The following is a 16,093-nucleotide window of genomic DNA, read 5'->3' as shown; positions in this document are numbered from 1 at the left end:
ACACAAGGGAAAATCTAGGGGCTCTGGAGCCAAAAGAGAAAATAACAGCACGCTTTTATTTAAAAAGAAAAGAAAAGAAAACCCAAGTCAGATTGCCAAAACCTAAGGCATTAACAAGTGGACTCGTCAATCATTTTCTTAATAAATAAGACCAAAAGCAGTTTTTTCGTGTGAAACCAAAAGTTGTATTAAATTCTCCAATCCATTATAGAGTTGTATGGTAAAAATAAAAGAAATAAGCACTTCCAACAGGGGCATTCTTGTTTTTTTTTATATCAAAACATCCCTGTAAAAATCCTAAAAACTCAAAATTTTCTTTCCTGGTTTTTTGTTACAGGAACCAAGGGAAAGAAATTTCGATAATTTCGCCCGTTCGCTGGGTAGCGAACCGGGCGAACTGGCGAAATATCGCCGATATTTCGACGATATTTCTCCTCCCCCTATAGAAATTTCGCCCCTAATTTTTTTGAGTATTTTTACCCAATAATTTTGGTAAATTTGATGTCTATCCTAATCTGATGCAAATATTGGTAAATTTGAATTATTTTCTAAAAATTATTCCATTTAAATTCTCTTACCTAGTCACATTTAATATGTTACCTTATAAGGCCTACATCATTAGGACATAATTGGAACGATTATCAAATCACTCTAAAGATTCTTTTATAAGATTCATTAATAATTTAAATTGTTTCTATAAATTATTTCATGTATACACTCTTCCCTAATCACATTTGGCATGTTGACTTTGATAATTTAAATTATTTCTTAATAAATATTTCCATTTAAATCTCCTGCCTAGCCACATTTAATGTGTTACCTTCTAAGGCCTAAATCATTTGGACATAGTTGGAAAGATTAACCGACAATTCTATTACAAAATATCTTCATAATTAAATTGTTTCCATAAATTATTTCATTTATATATTCTTCCCTAACCACATTTGGCATGTTGACTTTTGAGGACTAGATCACTAGAATATAGTTGGTAAAATTGCTCATTAATCTTGATGATTTTGCTATAAAAAAATTTTCTATTTATAAGTTATTCTATGTAGATTTTCTTTCGAATTACATTTAACACATTAACTTTTGAGTCTTGAATCATTGTGATAAAATTGGCAAGATTTTGATAAAATCGCGAGAGAAATCGCCTAAAAAGTGCAAGAAATAGTATAAAAATCACACAAAAAAAAAATTTTAAATAATTTTTTCCGAAATATCGCGAAATATCGTTTCGCCCCCTGGTTTCGTTTCGCTAAGGGGCGAAACTGGCGAAATTCGCCGAAATTTCTTTCCATGACAGAAACATTCTTTTCCCTGCAATTATACATGATTTTAGCACCAAAAAAATAGTGTGAAACATTATTCTTATCTAAAAACAGAAAAACTAAACATAAACATTACCATACAACCCCTACATTAACTTTAGGTTTTAAGGATCAAGAAGGCACCAATAAGATACATAGAACGAAAATATTATAACAAACAAAACAGCAATTACCATGATTCACCAACCCAATCACAACGTTCAAAGAATCAAGAAGACACCAATAAGAGATATAGAACGAAAATATTATAACAAACAAAACAGCAATTACTACGATTCACCAACCCAATCACAACGTTCAAAGAATCAAGAAGACACCAATTAGAGATATACAATGAAAAATTGTAAGAAACAAGACAGCAATTACCATAATTCACCAAGCCAATCACAGCGTTGAAAGAATATTTTCATCTATAAAGGTAAGTCGGCAAGTCCCATATACAAGCACTCACAGGTTAGAAAGACAAATGCAAATAAGGGCAGGAGACAAATATGGTAAAGAAGAGAGAATATGCCTGTCGTGCATGCAAACCCTGCGGCTCCCTATGTGAGAAGTTTCCCTATATATACATATGGTTTAAGAAAAAAGAACACAGCAAAACAAGGCCCTCTGCCTCTATTAACTAGTAACTCAAAAGCAATATGGTTGGACTTCTCTCCTCACTTTGTTTAGGACTAGCTTTGAGCTTCGTCTTCCTCTATTTCTTGTTTGTAGATCATAAGCGTATTTCTAAGGGCAACAGGTTACCTCAAGGGAGCATGGGATGGCCTTTGTTGGGAGAAACTCTGGCCTTCCTCAAGCCACACAAGTCCTACACTATGGGGAACTTCTTACAAGAGCACTGCTCTAGGTCTCTTGATTAATCAGTTTTTCATGGGTTATCTTCAAATGTTGCTTAAAACGATTTGTATTGAACAGTGAATTCCTTATCTTTGCTATTTTCTTTTCTTTCTTTTTTTGATGAACTGACATGGGCTATCTCCTACTATTTTTTCCAGGTATGGCAGAGTCTTCAAGTCCCATCTATTTGGTTCTCCAACCATTGTCTCCTGTGATCCTGAGTTGAACTCGTTCATCCTCCAGAATGAAGAGAAGCTGTTCCAGAGCTGCTACCCGAAGCCCATCCACAAAATACTTGGTGAGGAGTGTTTGCTTGTTGTAGTTGGTGATGTTCATAAGAAGCTCAGGAGCTTTGCACTTAGCTTTACCAATGTCTGTAAATCAAAAGTGGAGTTCCTCCATGGCATAGATAAGCTAGCCATCTCAATGATGGAGTCATGGAAAGACAGAAACCAGGTCATGTTCTGTAAAGAAGCCAACAAGGCAAGAGCTTATTAGTTTCTCTCACTTGCTATACATCATCTTTGATTTTTCATATCCCTAATTATGCTGTTAATGTCTACGGCAGTTCACTTTCAATCTTATGGTGAAGCAAATACTTAGCCTCGAACCAGAAGACCCATTGACCTCTAAGATATTAAAAGACTTCCTTACCTTCATGAAGGGGTTGGTGTCTCTACCATTACACATTCCAGGAACCTCATTTGCCAAAGCTGTGAAGGTAATTAACTATGACTTCATATATTAATTACTGCTCAACTCAATATTAGATAAAAAGTGAATGAAGCTTCTTCTATTATTCTGTTGATCGAATGGGTATGTGGATGCACAGGCTAGAGGAAGAATATCTTCTAGTGTAAGAGCCATTATGGAGGAGCGCAGAAAGTGGAATGTGGGGCATGCAAAAGGAGACTTTTTGGATGTGCTTTTATCAAGTAGAGACTTAACAGATAAAGGGAAAGTGAATATTGTATTGGACCTTCTGCTTGCTGGCTATGAAACAACCTCCACACTCCTAGCCATGTCCTTATTCTTCCTTGGACACACTCAAAATGCCCTTGAACAATTAAAGGTACCCATCTCTCTCTCTCTCTCTCTCTCTCTCTGTGAAAAATAAACACTAAATGTAGAATATATTCAGGAGGAACACCATGAAATAAGGAAAGGGAAGCAGAAAGGGGAGCATTTGAGCTGGGGAGATTACAAGAAAATGGAGTTCACACAAAATGTAAAGCAGTAACACCGTAACAGTAATGCTTCAGTATCACTTGTTTCATGGCTTTTGTAGGACCTCTATAATGGAGCTAACTAAGAATAATTTTGGTGCATGAAAACCTTTTTCCAGGTCATAAATGAAACTCTAAGATGTGGAAACATAGTCAAGTTTGTCCACAGGAAAGCGCTCAAAGATGTCTACTTTAAAGGTTTCCAACATGAAAATGACTTGTACAAGTGTTATTTGCTCTCCTTGAACATTGAAACACCTTCTTTGCCAGCAAAAAAGAGAAAATTAATGATGGACTATGCTTGTTGCTGCGTGCAGGGTATTCCATTCCATCAGGGTGGAAGGTTCTTCCCATCTTCACTGCCGTTCATCTAAATTCATCCCTTCATGAAAATGCCCTTGAGTTCAATCCTTGGAGATGGACTGTATGTACTTTTCCATCTCTCATCCTTTTCCTATAACATTTTTCTGGGTTCTGCTAAAGTGAAATACATATTGACCCATGCATGTAAAACCTCTCTCCCTCCCTCATTCATGCTTTGGCACTTGACAGGATCAAATAACGTCCAAAAATGTGTTGCCCTTTGGCGGGGGATTGCGTCTCTGTCCGGGAGCCGAGCTCGGTAAACTAGAAGTCGCGTTCTTCCTCCATCATCTCGTGCTCAATTACAGGTAAAGGTTTTTTTCTTTTTTTCTTTTCAGGTTTTGCTTTCAGTGAAGAACTTAATTCAACGGTCTTAGGAGTAATGAGTCTTGTGCAGAGAAGTATTGTCCAACACTACCTGGTTTTCATTTTATATGATTTTGATTTCAGATGGAGAACTAAAGGTGAAGACTATCCTGTTGCCTACCCATACGTGGAATTTAAAAGGGGTTTACCGCTAGAGATAGAACCAATTACAGAAACGAAACTCCAAGAATTCTGTTAAGCATGACTTGAATAATGTCAATACTTCAATCTCCAATATAGAGCGATACAGGAAATAGAGAAAACTTTTGTTCAATTAGTTATCCAATAGTCACTAGCTAGTATCTTAGTCTGTTCTTTAGTCTGGTCTGCTATGCAAGAGACCACTGACCTGTTGGTGGAAGGCGACAATCTTATGAAAAAATATACCACTTAGCCAAATTTGTGAGTACTGAACATCAACTTTCTCACTGCAGCATGCTAGTTCTCCCAAGCTTCATTTCACTCTCTCTATTTGCAACATGTAACACTTCAAATAAAGATTAATAATCCTTATATTCACAAACGTACACAACAGATGGTCCTCTAAAACCCATTGAAACCAAGAATGTTTATGCAGCCAGCAAGTTAGGTGTTCCATAATACAGTTGATTCTAAACAATTATAAATCCAACAATTAAAGGTTAACAATGCTTCCAAATAAGTGCTTGAAAAGATTACGAGCTTGCCACCCTTTGACAATATAGTTGGGTGGATTTCCTTCGTATCTAACATATAAAAAATCATCTCTTTCACACTTTATTTTACTCCTACTTCATAATTCTGTCTAAAATAAGGCTTACCATGACTTATAGCCATCAATGATAACTCACCATGAGTCAATTAAATATTGGTTAATGATTCAGTAAAAGTACAGAGTAACTAACCCATACAACAGCTACCCCCTTCATTCCAGCAGAACCTGCAACATAAAATACTAATAAAGTGGGAAGGAAACAGACAAAATCAAACAGATACAGAGCTTGCTAAAGAACACTGTAAACTAAATAAGTCAGTCAACGGAAACAAAGTGCATTGCAGCTTCTGTACAAGAACTTAAGGAATATTCATAATATCTCAAGCTTGCTTGTAGAACATTTAAGATCTCCCTTTCTTCCTTTCTTTCTTACTTTTTTAGTTTAACTCCAAGATATTTTTTTCTATCAAGTATATGACAATATCACCATCAGAAAGGGGAGAAAGGGAAAGACAACAAAACGAAGAGCAGAAGGAATAAATAGAACATTCAAAAAATTACATCAGTCCAACTGCAAAGGTAAATGGTAGAAAAAGAGACAGTGTAAAGAAATAAGAGTCTTTCTATTTAATCAACTTTGAAGACAATAAATCAAACTACAACCTGGTAGTTTATTGTATGGTAAAGCCCATTTCACCACCAAAAGAGGAAACATGGAAATTTCAGGAGATATTCTGGTGGCCTTCAATTAATTTCTCAGTAAGCATTATTCATGAACCTACTCCACACCTGGAACAAGTGAAGAGGGTGGTTGGGGGAATGATATCACAATCACTCCTCACGCTCCATCAAAACTATGTGAACGTTACAAGAATCGGTCAAAATCAAAGATAAAATTTGCAGGGCACCTGACCACATTACAAACACAAAGAAATAGCGAATCTTTAACAATCACTAATATTCGTTTTGCATACTATACTAGAAAAACACACACGACCAAATACATAGCAATCAAAATAACTGATACCTGCAGGGCAGAAAAGCGCCTTCTGCAAGATGGATAATGCACACTGGCAGTTTAACTTAGATGTGTTTCAAAAGCTGCCTTGATTTGGAAAACACTTCAGAGCTCAGAATGATGAATCTGTCAAATCCATTTTACTGTTTCAGATATTATCAGTAGACAATAGAGGCTCCACTTTCACCGATTGGACTATAAATTAGATATAAGAATTGGCAACCAAAAAATGGCAGACCACGTAGCTTATTTTGTCATCTGTTTGCCACCATAAGGCCAGGCCACTAACCATGACAATAACAAGTAGAAAGTAGAAACACTGTGACTTACATCATTCCATTAAGGCTGCATCTGGTAACAAATCTGCTCTTAGAAAGTACCTTTTACAGATTCTGCTCACAGAGGATAATTACACTTGGCAGAATTGGCATTATTAACCTGCTGAGAATCCCATTCCACTAATATATTTTTAAAAAGAATGTTACTGTCAAAAGTATAATTGCCAAGTCTTGAATCTACTGAGAAATACCAGAAGTCAGTGGTCCAAATTCAAGATAAGAAATTTCCTTTCATCAACTCATCTAACATTATTCACCGAAAGAAAGTTCATCCAGTATGATGCTTAAGTGGGATACAAGGGAACACATAAGATAATCCACATTTCATGCATCTAGACGACTAAAATTTACAGTAAACCAGCAAGAATGTAGCTATACAAATTGAGATATCAAACGTTTGTATGTTTTTTCATCAGGTTTAAGCTTCCTATTCAACATCTCATCATGGATCTTCATGCCTTTCCTCATTTCTTTCACCCGACAAAGTTCCCTAATCATAATTGAAAAACTTGCACTGTTCACCACATTTTGTGATCTCATATGATCAAACACCCGGAGTGCATCTCCAATCCTCCTTTCCTTGAAAAGCTTATCAAGAAGCACATTATAAGTAACTACATCCAAACTTCTTCCTAATTTCTCAACCTTATCATGCAAAGCAAGGGCGGAATCGATCTGTCTATTAGAGCAGTAATGTTCTACAAGTGCAGAGCAGCAACAGGAATCTGGAAAGAGTCCCTTCTCCAGAGTTACCATCAGCAGCTCCTCTGCTTCCCTCCATCTTCCTTTGTTACATTGGGCAGCTATGATCTTGGAAAGGTTTGAAGCACAAGGAGTAAATCCCTTCCCAATCACTTCCTTTAATAATTGATATAATTCTTCTGTTGGCTCCTCATTACAGACAGCATCTACAAGTTCAAAGATGCTACTACGGCTAACTATAATGCCCCTTTCCCTGATAATACCATAAACTTCAATTGCTTCTTGTAATCTTTCTTCCTTACAGAAAACCCTTAACATGCACCCATATGAAGCATCTTGTAGTGTGACATTGTCAACCCTAGCTTTCCTAAAGAACATTTCAGCTGCATAAATCTTCCCCAAAGAACAAAGTTTCTGAATGGTTGTATCAAATTCCGAGAAAGGAAGCGCTGGAACCAAATTCTTTGCCACCATTTCTCTAGTTACGGTCTCAATAACTCCAAGGTCACCAATCTTACAAGCCCCATCAAGGATTGAACTATAAGTACCAAAGCCAGGAACCAGATTTTTACCATGCATCTCATCCAAGAGATCAATCGCAGCTCTAAAGTGACCCTCTTTACAGTAACTGTCAATAACAAAGTTATACATGGCAGCATTACAGACACGCAAATTCAACAATCTCACTGCATTGTCTAGCTTCCCTACATTGCAGAGGAGACGAGTAACCAATGACCAAGTGTAGGAATCCGGCGAAATTTTGAAACGAAGAACGGCAGCATAAAATTTCCAAGCCAATCTTATTTCTCCCTTCAGCTGCAACGCCTCCAGCAACGAATTGCAGCTACGGGTACAAGGCAGATACCCGGAAGCCCTAATTTTGCTAAATATCAACAAAGCTTCAGAAACTAGACCCTTTATGGAATAACGTTCTAAAACAAAACTGGAAACAAGAGATTGAGAGTCTCTACCTTTGCATGCTTCCACCATTAAATCGAAGATCACCGGCGCCGGTTGGGATGGAATTAAAGAATCAAACAGAGTTCGAGCAGGTTGCAAGCTCCGAGATTCGACCAAAATACGAATAACTTTACATTGACACTTGATATCTGGTTCAAACCTAACACTAGCTTTGGCCCAATTGAAGAATGCAAAGGAGATTTCTGCGTTGTTTTCGATCCTACGGAGAACTTGGAGGAAGATTTCAGGAGTTAGAGTGAGGGAGAGATTGAGTTTACAGAGTATTGACGTCCAATTTTGCCTCTGCAATAGAACAGATGAGATTTCGGAGGCAAGACGCTGACCTTTGATTTGATTCCGCCATTTGAAAGATGTTTTTGGAGCAGTTAACTCTCTCATGACAAGGGAAGAGTTTCTTGCAAGCATTTTGTGTTCTAGCTAGCCACCACCCTGTTCAGTGTTTCGTCTCTACATCGGAAAAAATTTCACCCGAAAAACATAAAAAAAGAAAAAAAGAAGAGAGATGAAGGAGGAAGAAAGTGGGGAAATTTTCAGCGACTCACTCGAACAAGGTTTAAAGTATCAGTATCGAATATCAGTATCGTATTCGATCAAGTGATTTTAAGAGACATATCGTCTTGTATCGAGTATTGTATTGTATCGCTCTGACTAATGTATGTTATTGTAATTCAATAGAGAGACAAATCATGATGTATTGTATCAATTTAATCAAATATGGATATGGCTAGTATCGTATGATATCGTGGGATACTTTAGGCCGCGTTTGGTTCCGTGATTCTATGGAATCCGATTCAGAATCATGTTTCTATAGAATCATGATTCGTGGAATTAGATCCTGTAGAATCATATTTGTTATAAAAAAAACTGTTTGGTTGTTCTAATTTTGACAACTGAATCTGTTTGAAAAACCATTTGGTTACCCTCAAAGTGAATCGCGACGTTTGGACCCCGATTCGGTGAATCTTCGAAATTGTTTGGTTACCCTGATTCTGGGAGTGGATTCAACATTTTAAACAAACCACCAACAACAACTTGACGTGCTGGGTCAAAAAAAATTACATTCTTTAAAATCTTGTACAAAAATAAATAGGCATTTCGCATCTGCCTCCCCAAAAAGGTATCCAAGAAATGTATGTGATTTTTCTTGCTCTTGAGTAACACTTAAAATTATTGTCACCCTGTAGTTACTCAAAAGAATAATATATCAGTGGCACCTGTTTTGAAATTAAAATTAAATGTTGATGTAAACAAGTTAAAATGATTAAAATACATTCTTCCATCAAAAATGTCACCACCGCCCTCACCTTTCTATTTGAATATTCTGACTATATGCTTGGTGGGTGATTTTTGGTAGGGTGCATGCATGCATGTGAGACGATGAATGTGAATGAAGGGAGTATTTCAGTCATTTCATGAATAAAATTTAACATATTTTAGATGGTGTGTTTGTCACTTTAGGACCCAATTGAAATTTATTGCACTAAGGGCACTTAACATTAATTTATGATCTACTAAAAGAATCCATACGTAAAAAATTCTACTAGACATGAATGAAAAAAATTAACCGATAAGCATTATTTACGTGTGGGTCCTCTTAGTAGAGCATAAATTAATGTTAAGTCTCCTTTAGTGCAATATATATTACGTTTGAATCCCAATCAAACTAACACCGTAGATTACCGTTAAATGTTTTACTGTTCCAAAAGAGGAGCATATAATGGAAGATATTAGGGGCTGATGGATAAATTGGATAATTCAGAGGTGCTATTCATATTTAAAAAAACTCGGGGGGCGGCACTTGAAAATTTTACAAGAACAGAAAAAGTAAAAGGACCCGAAAACGAGAGATGTGGATGCAGAAGAGGATCTGTATCGGATAGGATATGGGGCGGATAGATTCAACGGGCATCGTATGCGAAGAGGATCATTTTCCCTCCCCTAAGCTGCTAAGCATACCCGGTTTTCAAAGCCCGAAAGCCCGAGCCCGGTCTACAAATGCAAACCCTTCTTTCTTCTGCTCCAAGTCTCCAACCGATACTTCGAGCCCAAAAGTGCAAAACTCCCCGGCCATTACAGTCTTGCACAACAAGGGGGTTTAAATCTCTAACGAGCAAAACTTCACGCTTCGGTGCTGATTTTATTCTAGCCGTCTCTTCGATCCTCTGTAAGTTTTCCGAGTCTTTTCGATCTGTTCTTAGTTTGTTTTGAGTTTATGGGGTGAATTACATTATTCAGACTCGATTAAATCCAGAATGCTTGAAACTAGGTTTCAACACAATCACGAGATCTTCTAATCGTTCGCCAAATTTGTAGCTTCCAAGTTGAAACTTTAAGTCACCATTCTTTTAAATTTGGTATTTTTCTTTCGCCGTTTAAATAACTGCATCATTTAATCCCAGTGTACTGTCTGCAATTGTTGGTCTCCCTGCGATGCCTTTGTGATTTGAAAATTAGCTGTTTTTGGATTAACTTGGAGCCTTACAAGATTCTCGGTTTCATGCTACTGAATCAGATTAAGTTAAGAGTACAATTCCTAATTCCTAGATATGTTTTAGTGAAACCTTACAGCTAAGGGTTTTGGCTTTGGAAAACTCATGTTTAAACAACTGTATTGTGCAACATGGTTATGTAAATGATTTATGCCCTTCTTCTTGAAGGTTCTTTCAAATTTTAAAATGGCTAAGGAAGCAATAGACGTTCCTCCAAAGGGTGGTTTTAGTTACGATCTCTGCAGAAGGAATGAAATGCTGGTGCAAAAGGGGATGAAGTTTCCTTGTTCTTTCAGGAAGACAGGAACTACCATTGTTGGTCTAGTTTTCCAGGTAAGGGAACATTCACCGTTAGTCTAACTTGTTATAATTATTTATTACTGTATCTCTTTGCCTTTCAGATAATTTTTCTACATATGATCGTCAGGAACTTGAATCACCTGATAGTGTATTTTTTTACTAACTTATTTACAGTTAGGGCAACTGGATATCGTGTTTGATAATTTTTATATGGATTAAAAGAATGATTCAGAGCTCAAAATTGAATCTTTTGTTGTTCAACACATGTATTCTTCTAAGCAAGGATAGCCCCTTTGCATTAGTAGGTTCTGTTGTAAATATTATGGAAACATCCAACTGAGCTATGTGGTCTTAAACTGATGAATGGATGGGTTCACTATTTAGTTAATTGAGGCAGAACAACATCTATGTTGCATGTGAGCAATTACAGTTGGTGTACATTTGTAGACCTTAGAGAGGGATTCTGGAGTGAATTATCACAATGAATTGAAACTGTGCATTTATGTCATACTTGGTCTTATTTTCATTACTTTCTGTTGGGGCCATCTAGAGAGCAGCACTACTATATTTCATGGTCTCATAACTCAAACAAAAAATGGATGCTGAAATTGTGCTAACATAATGTATTAGATTGGTCTCTCGCTTCTTTGATGCTTTGAGAACTTTTGGAAACGAATTGAGATCATAAACTTTGATAGCTGGGTTGGTTAAATTTCTTTTGTGCGATAGAAGATTAATTTTCTCGTTGTATACAGGTTGAAGGTACTAATGTTCAGTCGCATGGAATATTTCTAGATCAGAAATTACTTAATGTATGCAGATTAAGGATTAAAGATACTGCAACATCCTAAATTTGGCTGGGGACTGTAGATCTGATACTGAGAGTAGGACTGGTATAGTTTTGGAACAATACTATTATGCTTAGGATGCAGAATAAACAATTGAGAACTTAGTGTGAGATTCATGAAGCATGGACATGATTCTAGAATCAGGCATTCAGTTTTGGATTTCAGTAAGAGAAACTTTAAGTGGGTCCTCCATAAGTTCAGGTCTATCAGTTAAACATGAATTAGATTCCTCAGCTGAATATTGTGGTGAGAAACTGATAATATCAGGTTCAATGGAAGTGCAGAAAACAAAAGGGAAACACAAAATTGAGATCAGAGACATAATTTAAAATAAAACCTAGACCAAGGATCTTGCAGAAGCACTAATTTTTCAGCAGAATTGAGCTGGAAACCGAAGACTAGGGGAAAATCTGATCTTGAAATCATGTCTGAAAATATGTCTGGATTGCCAATATGAGAGTGCAAATACAAATCCAGCATTTGGCCTTGCTCCTTGTTTTGCGGTTTTTTTTTGGTGGGGGGGGGGGGGTTACAGCCCTACTTGTCCCCTCCCCAACATTTACCATGCAGACCAGCGTCGTTAATATCTTTGTTTTCCCTGTCATTGAAGTTGATGATTATCATGTGAAGCGTGAACCTTATCCTAACTGCATCTGTAAGCATGATAAATTTGTGATTGACCTGTCTAAGCCAGTTAAAACGGATTACAGCATATCTAGTCCTAAGTACATGTTCGGGCTGGTTCAGTTCAGACGAATAGGAAGAGACATGCCACCATTTCTGACTCTGACCTGGATTTGCTCATATGTGTCACTCTTATAAGTTAGTCTTTTTCCTTGTTTTATGGTGTGATGCAAATTCCTGGATGGTAAGGCCGTTTATTTTCTCTTCTTTTTGTTTAAATTTCATGTTCAGGATGGTGTCATTCTTGGGGCAGACACAAGAGCCACTGAAGGGCCCATAGTTGCTGATAAGAACTGTGAGAAAATTCATTATATGGCCCCTAACATATATTGCTGCGGAGCTGGTACTGCTGCTGATACAGAGGCTGTGACAGGTGCCTTAAACATTATCCCCTCCTTCCTCTTTTGTTTTTGGTGCAATTTATTCTTGTATTTGGGATTCAGTTTATGATTGTTGTTGTATGATACAGTTGCATCAATGTTATGCCTTGTTCTGTCTTATATGTCAGCTGTTGCATAATTCTAATGTGGAATATATACTTTATGAATCATTTTTGTGTCTCTTTTATTAGACATGGTCAGCTCCCAGTTGCAGCTACACCGCTACCACACTGGTCGGGAGTCAAGAGTCGTTACAGCTCTTTCTCTTCTTAAGACTCACCTTTTTGGGTAATTTATTCTTTTCATCACTTGACCATTCTATCCTGGCAACATTAGATTTTCACATAATAGAACCTTTAAGATGGTTGGGTTTGCCTGACTGTTGTTCCTCTTGCTCAGTTACCGTGGGTATGTCAGTGCTGCTTTGGTACTTGGTGGAGTTGATGTCACAGGGCCACATTTGCACTCTGTGAGTTTGAATTTTGTTTTTCAGACATCTGAAAAGTGCAGTATGTGATGTAAAGCTTGTAAATAAAATTGTGTATAAAAAAAAAATTGTATATTCTGCAGATCTATCCTCATGGATCAACTGACACTCTGCCATTTGCAACAATGGGTTCTGGATCTTTGGCAGCCATGTCTGTCTTCGAATCTAAGTTCAAGGAAGGCATGACTGTAAGTTGACTAGCTATTGTTGAACCTTTGATATTTGATTGATACATTTGTATTTTAAATGTTTGTCCTTGCTGTTTGTAACTCATATATATTTGTTTAGAATTGTTAAATTATAATTTGCATCGTGGTGTTCTGTCTATTTTGAAAGTTACATGTTCAATTTCACTTGACCTCCCTCATATTTCTATGATATATACTGCCTGTGACTATTTTCTGCTAGGACCGATTGCAAATTCTTACAGATATTGAATCTTGAATGTATGTTTGCAGAGGGATGAAGGAGTGCAGCTCGTGGCTGAGGCTATACGTGCTGGAATTTTCAATGACTTGGGAAGTGGGAGCAATGTTGATGTGTGTGTGATAACCAAGGTTTGCCAATCAACACCTTTCTTTAGGGAGCTGGTGGTCTCATGAATTCCATATTGAAAAAGGAATGAACTGCTTCTTTTGGTTCTCTTGTTGGTCTTTATTCTTTTATTTACAGGGACACAGAGAGTATTTGAGGAACCACGAGCAGCCAAATCCTCGGACGTATGTCAGTTCAAAAGGCTTTTCTTTTACTAAGGGCCAGACAGGTTAGATATTTCTTACTGTACTCAGTTTGTTGTGCTTCTTATTAACCCCAACCTGGCATCTTTATAATTCAAACACTTTGAGCCCACATTCTTTCCATCAGCCGTGCTTGTTTATGTTTGTACCCATCTAGGTGCATTTTCATATGTCAAAGATGAATATATTGTTAAAACTTGCTCTTCGGTTTAATTTATCCTGTTTAACTCATTTTCTGAGGATTAGGTCCAGGAGAGGAGGCTTGTACCTCTTAGTGAAAAAGGTTACTGGTTTGTAATCATATAATCCTATCACTTGGTGATTTAACCTCCAGTACGTGTTTTGTAAGATCTTTATCCATTATTATCCCACTTTGTTTCTATTACCTTGGTCTCCCGAATACCAAGGGTTGAAGTTGTCCAACCCTGATTTGTTACCCTTCCATCTACTCTGTTCGTCTCACAAGCCTTGAGCCTACTTATCATTGCATCTTATCATTGCACCGGGCATTGATGTGGCATGTCGCATACACGGGACACCCCAGCCGAGCAAGGACGAGGAGACATTATAGCAAGAATGAATGGGAAATCATTTGAGAATCCATGTGATAGGTGATCAGCTGTATAAATAAAGTGTTGGCTGCCTACCCGGCAGACTACTATTAGAAAATAGAAATATATATATATATATATATATATTATATATAAGAATATAAACAAAAGGGTACCTAAAGCAATAAAACATTCTCACACAGATAAAAAGATGCATATGCAAACATATGAAGATATCTGGTTGCGACAACAGTGCATAACACTGAACAAATGTGCCATGTTGCATGCTGGATAGGGTACAACTATGTGGGCAAGTAGACCCCCAATTCCCTCAGTTTACAGATGTCTAGTTTTCGTGAACAGAGTTTGCTTTGAAAACCTAGGTGGGCCAGGGAAGTGTAGCTTCATCAGGCATGAAGTGGCACATTTTCCCCCATTTTGATATCCGTAATGAGTGGTTGTGTTTTCCCAAAAAAAACTAAAATCCCCCTTGGTGCGTTGGTACCTTAGCCAATGGATTATAAAACCAAATTAATCCCTTAATTGGTCATCTTTGTAGTTTAGAGTTTGTAGTCATACACCTGCTCTTGTATTTTATTTTATAATATTTAGGTGCAAGAAAGAAAAGAAAGAAAAGAAACAAAAGAAGGGAGGGGGTATATAGATCCTTGGTTACAAGGCATGTTCATGGGATGAGTATATGTCAATTTTGGATGTTAACCCCTGGCTGAAGCCCACCCTAAAAATAGAGACCCCTAAACGAATATGCTGAGTTAGTTTGCACCACCTACTCCTTGGTTTATTGTTTTAACATTTTGTTTCCTTTATAACTCAATTTTGTTGATTTTGAATGCATGCTTGGTATCACCTATTTTCTGATTTTCAACTTGGTCTTATAAGGAGAGCCCCCTTCCCCTCCCCCACCCCCCAACAAAAAGCTTAATAAGAATCTGTATACTAAAATAAGGTTGCAGCCATGAGAAGCCCAGACATATGATATTGTGGTGTTGTAATTTTTTGGTTTGGGCCAAGTGGATGGATTAAGGAATGCAGATTGCATACCTGATAATTTGGAACACTGCCTTCCCTATTTAAGAAAGGAGCAAATATATATCTAACCTTTATAATGTCATCCTGTGGATACAGAGGTTTTGACAACAAAAATCACACCACTGAAGGAAAAGGTGCTAGTAATTGAAGGAGGTGATGCAATGGAGGAGTGAGATGTGTTCCATTGCAGGGATGCAGGCATGCAGTTGTTGACACAATTTTATGAAGCCAGGAAAAAGCTTGATTCCTCTTTGAATTTAATATGTTTTTGATGATTATGGAATGCAATATCTGTGTACCTTTCCCCACCCAATTGTACTGAACTTGTTGAACAATTGTTTTCTGTTCGTCTTTCTAGCTCTTCCCATTGGGCCTGCAAGTTTGAGCATCTAGCTGCAGCACTTGGATTGTACGTCCAGAAAAAATGATTTTAACATTCAGGTTGTTTTTAGTAAGGTTTTATACGGTTAGTTAGTTGAGCTTTCATACAAAAGCAAGACCCCTCTTCTCATTTTCCTACGTTGTGATACTGGTGGTGGTGTTCTTTTCTTTTTCTTTTTCTTTTTTAAATTGGGGGAAAGATAATGCTTACAAGGTGAAAAATGCATTAACTGAGGGTTTGATATATGGCTTTTGAACAAGTTGGATGGTAGTTGATGTGCATATGATTAATCCTTTAAGCCCCACAAAATTTAACACAAGTAAAAT

General features: G+C 37.2%; 3 protein-coding genes across 4 annotated transcripts; 2 read left to right on the top strand and 1 right to left on the bottom strand.

Annotated features, from left to right (window-relative positions):
• The first annotated feature begins 1,972 nt into the window (after window positions 1-1,972).
• LOC149007199 (cytochrome P450 724B1-like) lies at window positions 1,973-4,383 on the top strand. Its single transcript, XM_089164817.1, has 9 exons — window positions 1,973-2,181; window positions 2,330-2,654; window positions 2,740-2,892; window positions 3,004-3,243; window positions 3,313-3,399; window positions 3,517-3,595; window positions 3,715-3,821; window positions 3,950-4,068; window positions 4,211-4,383. The coding sequence occupies exons 1-9, from the start codon at window positions 1,973-1,975 to the stop codon at window positions 4,323-4,325; spliced, it is 1,434 nt and encodes a 477-aa protein (XP_089020943.1). The 3' UTR covers window positions 4,326-4,383.
• A 304-nt stretch (window positions 4,384-4,687) lies between these two features.
• LOC149007198 (Tetratricopeptide repeat (TPR)-like superfamily protein) lies at window positions 4,688-8,342 on the bottom strand. The gene has a single exon (XM_089164815.1). It carries the CDS (start codon window positions 8,262-8,264, stop codon window positions 6,549-6,551), a length of 1,716 nt encoding a protein of 571 aa, XP_089020941.1. The 5' UTR covers window positions 8,265-8,342; the 3' UTR covers window positions 4,688-6,548.
• A 1,533-nt stretch (window positions 8,343-9,875) lies between these two features.
• LOC149007197 (proteasome subunit beta type-7-B-like) lies at window positions 9,876-15,986 on the top strand. 2 transcript variants are annotated; one of them, XM_089164819.1, is made up of 9 exons: window positions 9,876-10,023; window positions 10,517-10,681; window positions 12,412-12,553; window positions 12,752-12,848; window positions 12,960-13,029; window positions 13,131-13,235; window positions 13,506-13,604; window positions 13,720-13,810; window positions 15,482-15,982. In XM_089164819.1, exons 2-9 carry the CDS (start codon window positions 10,535-10,537, stop codon window positions 15,556-15,558), a joined length of 828 nt encoding a protein of 275 aa, XP_089020945.1. In that variant the 5' UTR covers window positions 9,876-10,023; window positions 10,517-10,534; the 3' UTR covers window positions 15,559-15,982. The 2 variants fall into 2 exon arrangements, with proteins under 2 accessions (XP_089020945.1, XP_089020946.1); XM_089164820.1 differs by lacking the exon at window positions 9,876-10,023 and having other exon boundaries at window positions 15,482-15,986.
• Window positions 15,987-16,093: the final 107 nt, after the last annotated feature.

Source organism: Hakea prostrata, chromosome 8 (assembly GCF_041222555.1).
Source record: "Hakea prostrata isolate BN-2017 chromosome 8, UWA_Hpros_2, whole genome shotgun sequence".
In the NCBI taxonomy this organism is placed as follows: Eukaryota; Viridiplantae; Streptophyta; class Magnoliopsida; order Proteales; family Proteaceae; genus Hakea; species Hakea prostrata.
The sequence above is the reverse complement of the archived record's forward strand: the minus strand, read 5'-3'. Positions and strand labels throughout refer to the sequence as shown.

What these genes read in the sequence shown, in the direction of transcription:
- LOC149007197 (XM_089164820.1), top strand. Translation starts at nt 10,535, where the DNA reads ATGGCTAAGGAAGCAATAGACGTTCCTCCAAAGGGTGGTTTTAGTTAC. An exon ending in TGATACAGAGGCTGTGACAG is followed by an intron (nt 12,554 to 12,751) that starts GTGCCTTAAACA and finishes CTCTTTTATTAG; the next exon opens with ACATGGTCAGCTCCCAGTTG. An exon ending in AGTTCAAGGAAGGCATGACT is followed by an intron (nt 13,236 to 13,505) that starts GTAAGTTGACTA and finishes GTATGTTTGCAG; the next exon opens with AGGGATGAAGGAGTGCAGCT.
- LOC149007199 (XM_089164817.1), top strand. Translation starts at nt 1,973, where the DNA reads ATGGTTGGACTTCTCTCCTCACTTTGTTTAGGACTAGCTTTGAGCTTC. An exon ending in CATTTGCCAAAGCTGTGAAG is followed by an intron (nt 2,893 to 3,003) that starts GTAATTAACTAT and finishes GTGGATGCACAG; the next exon opens with GCTAGAGGAAGAATATCTTC. An exon ending in TCAATCCTTGGAGATGGACT is followed by an intron (nt 3,822 to 3,949) that starts GTATGTACTTTT and finishes GGCACTTGACAG; the next exon opens with GATCAAATAACGTCCAAAAA.
- LOC149007198 (XM_089164815.1), bottom strand. Translation starts at nt 8,264, where the DNA reads ATGCTTGCAAGAAACTCTTCCCTTGTCATGAGAGAGTTAACTGCTCCA.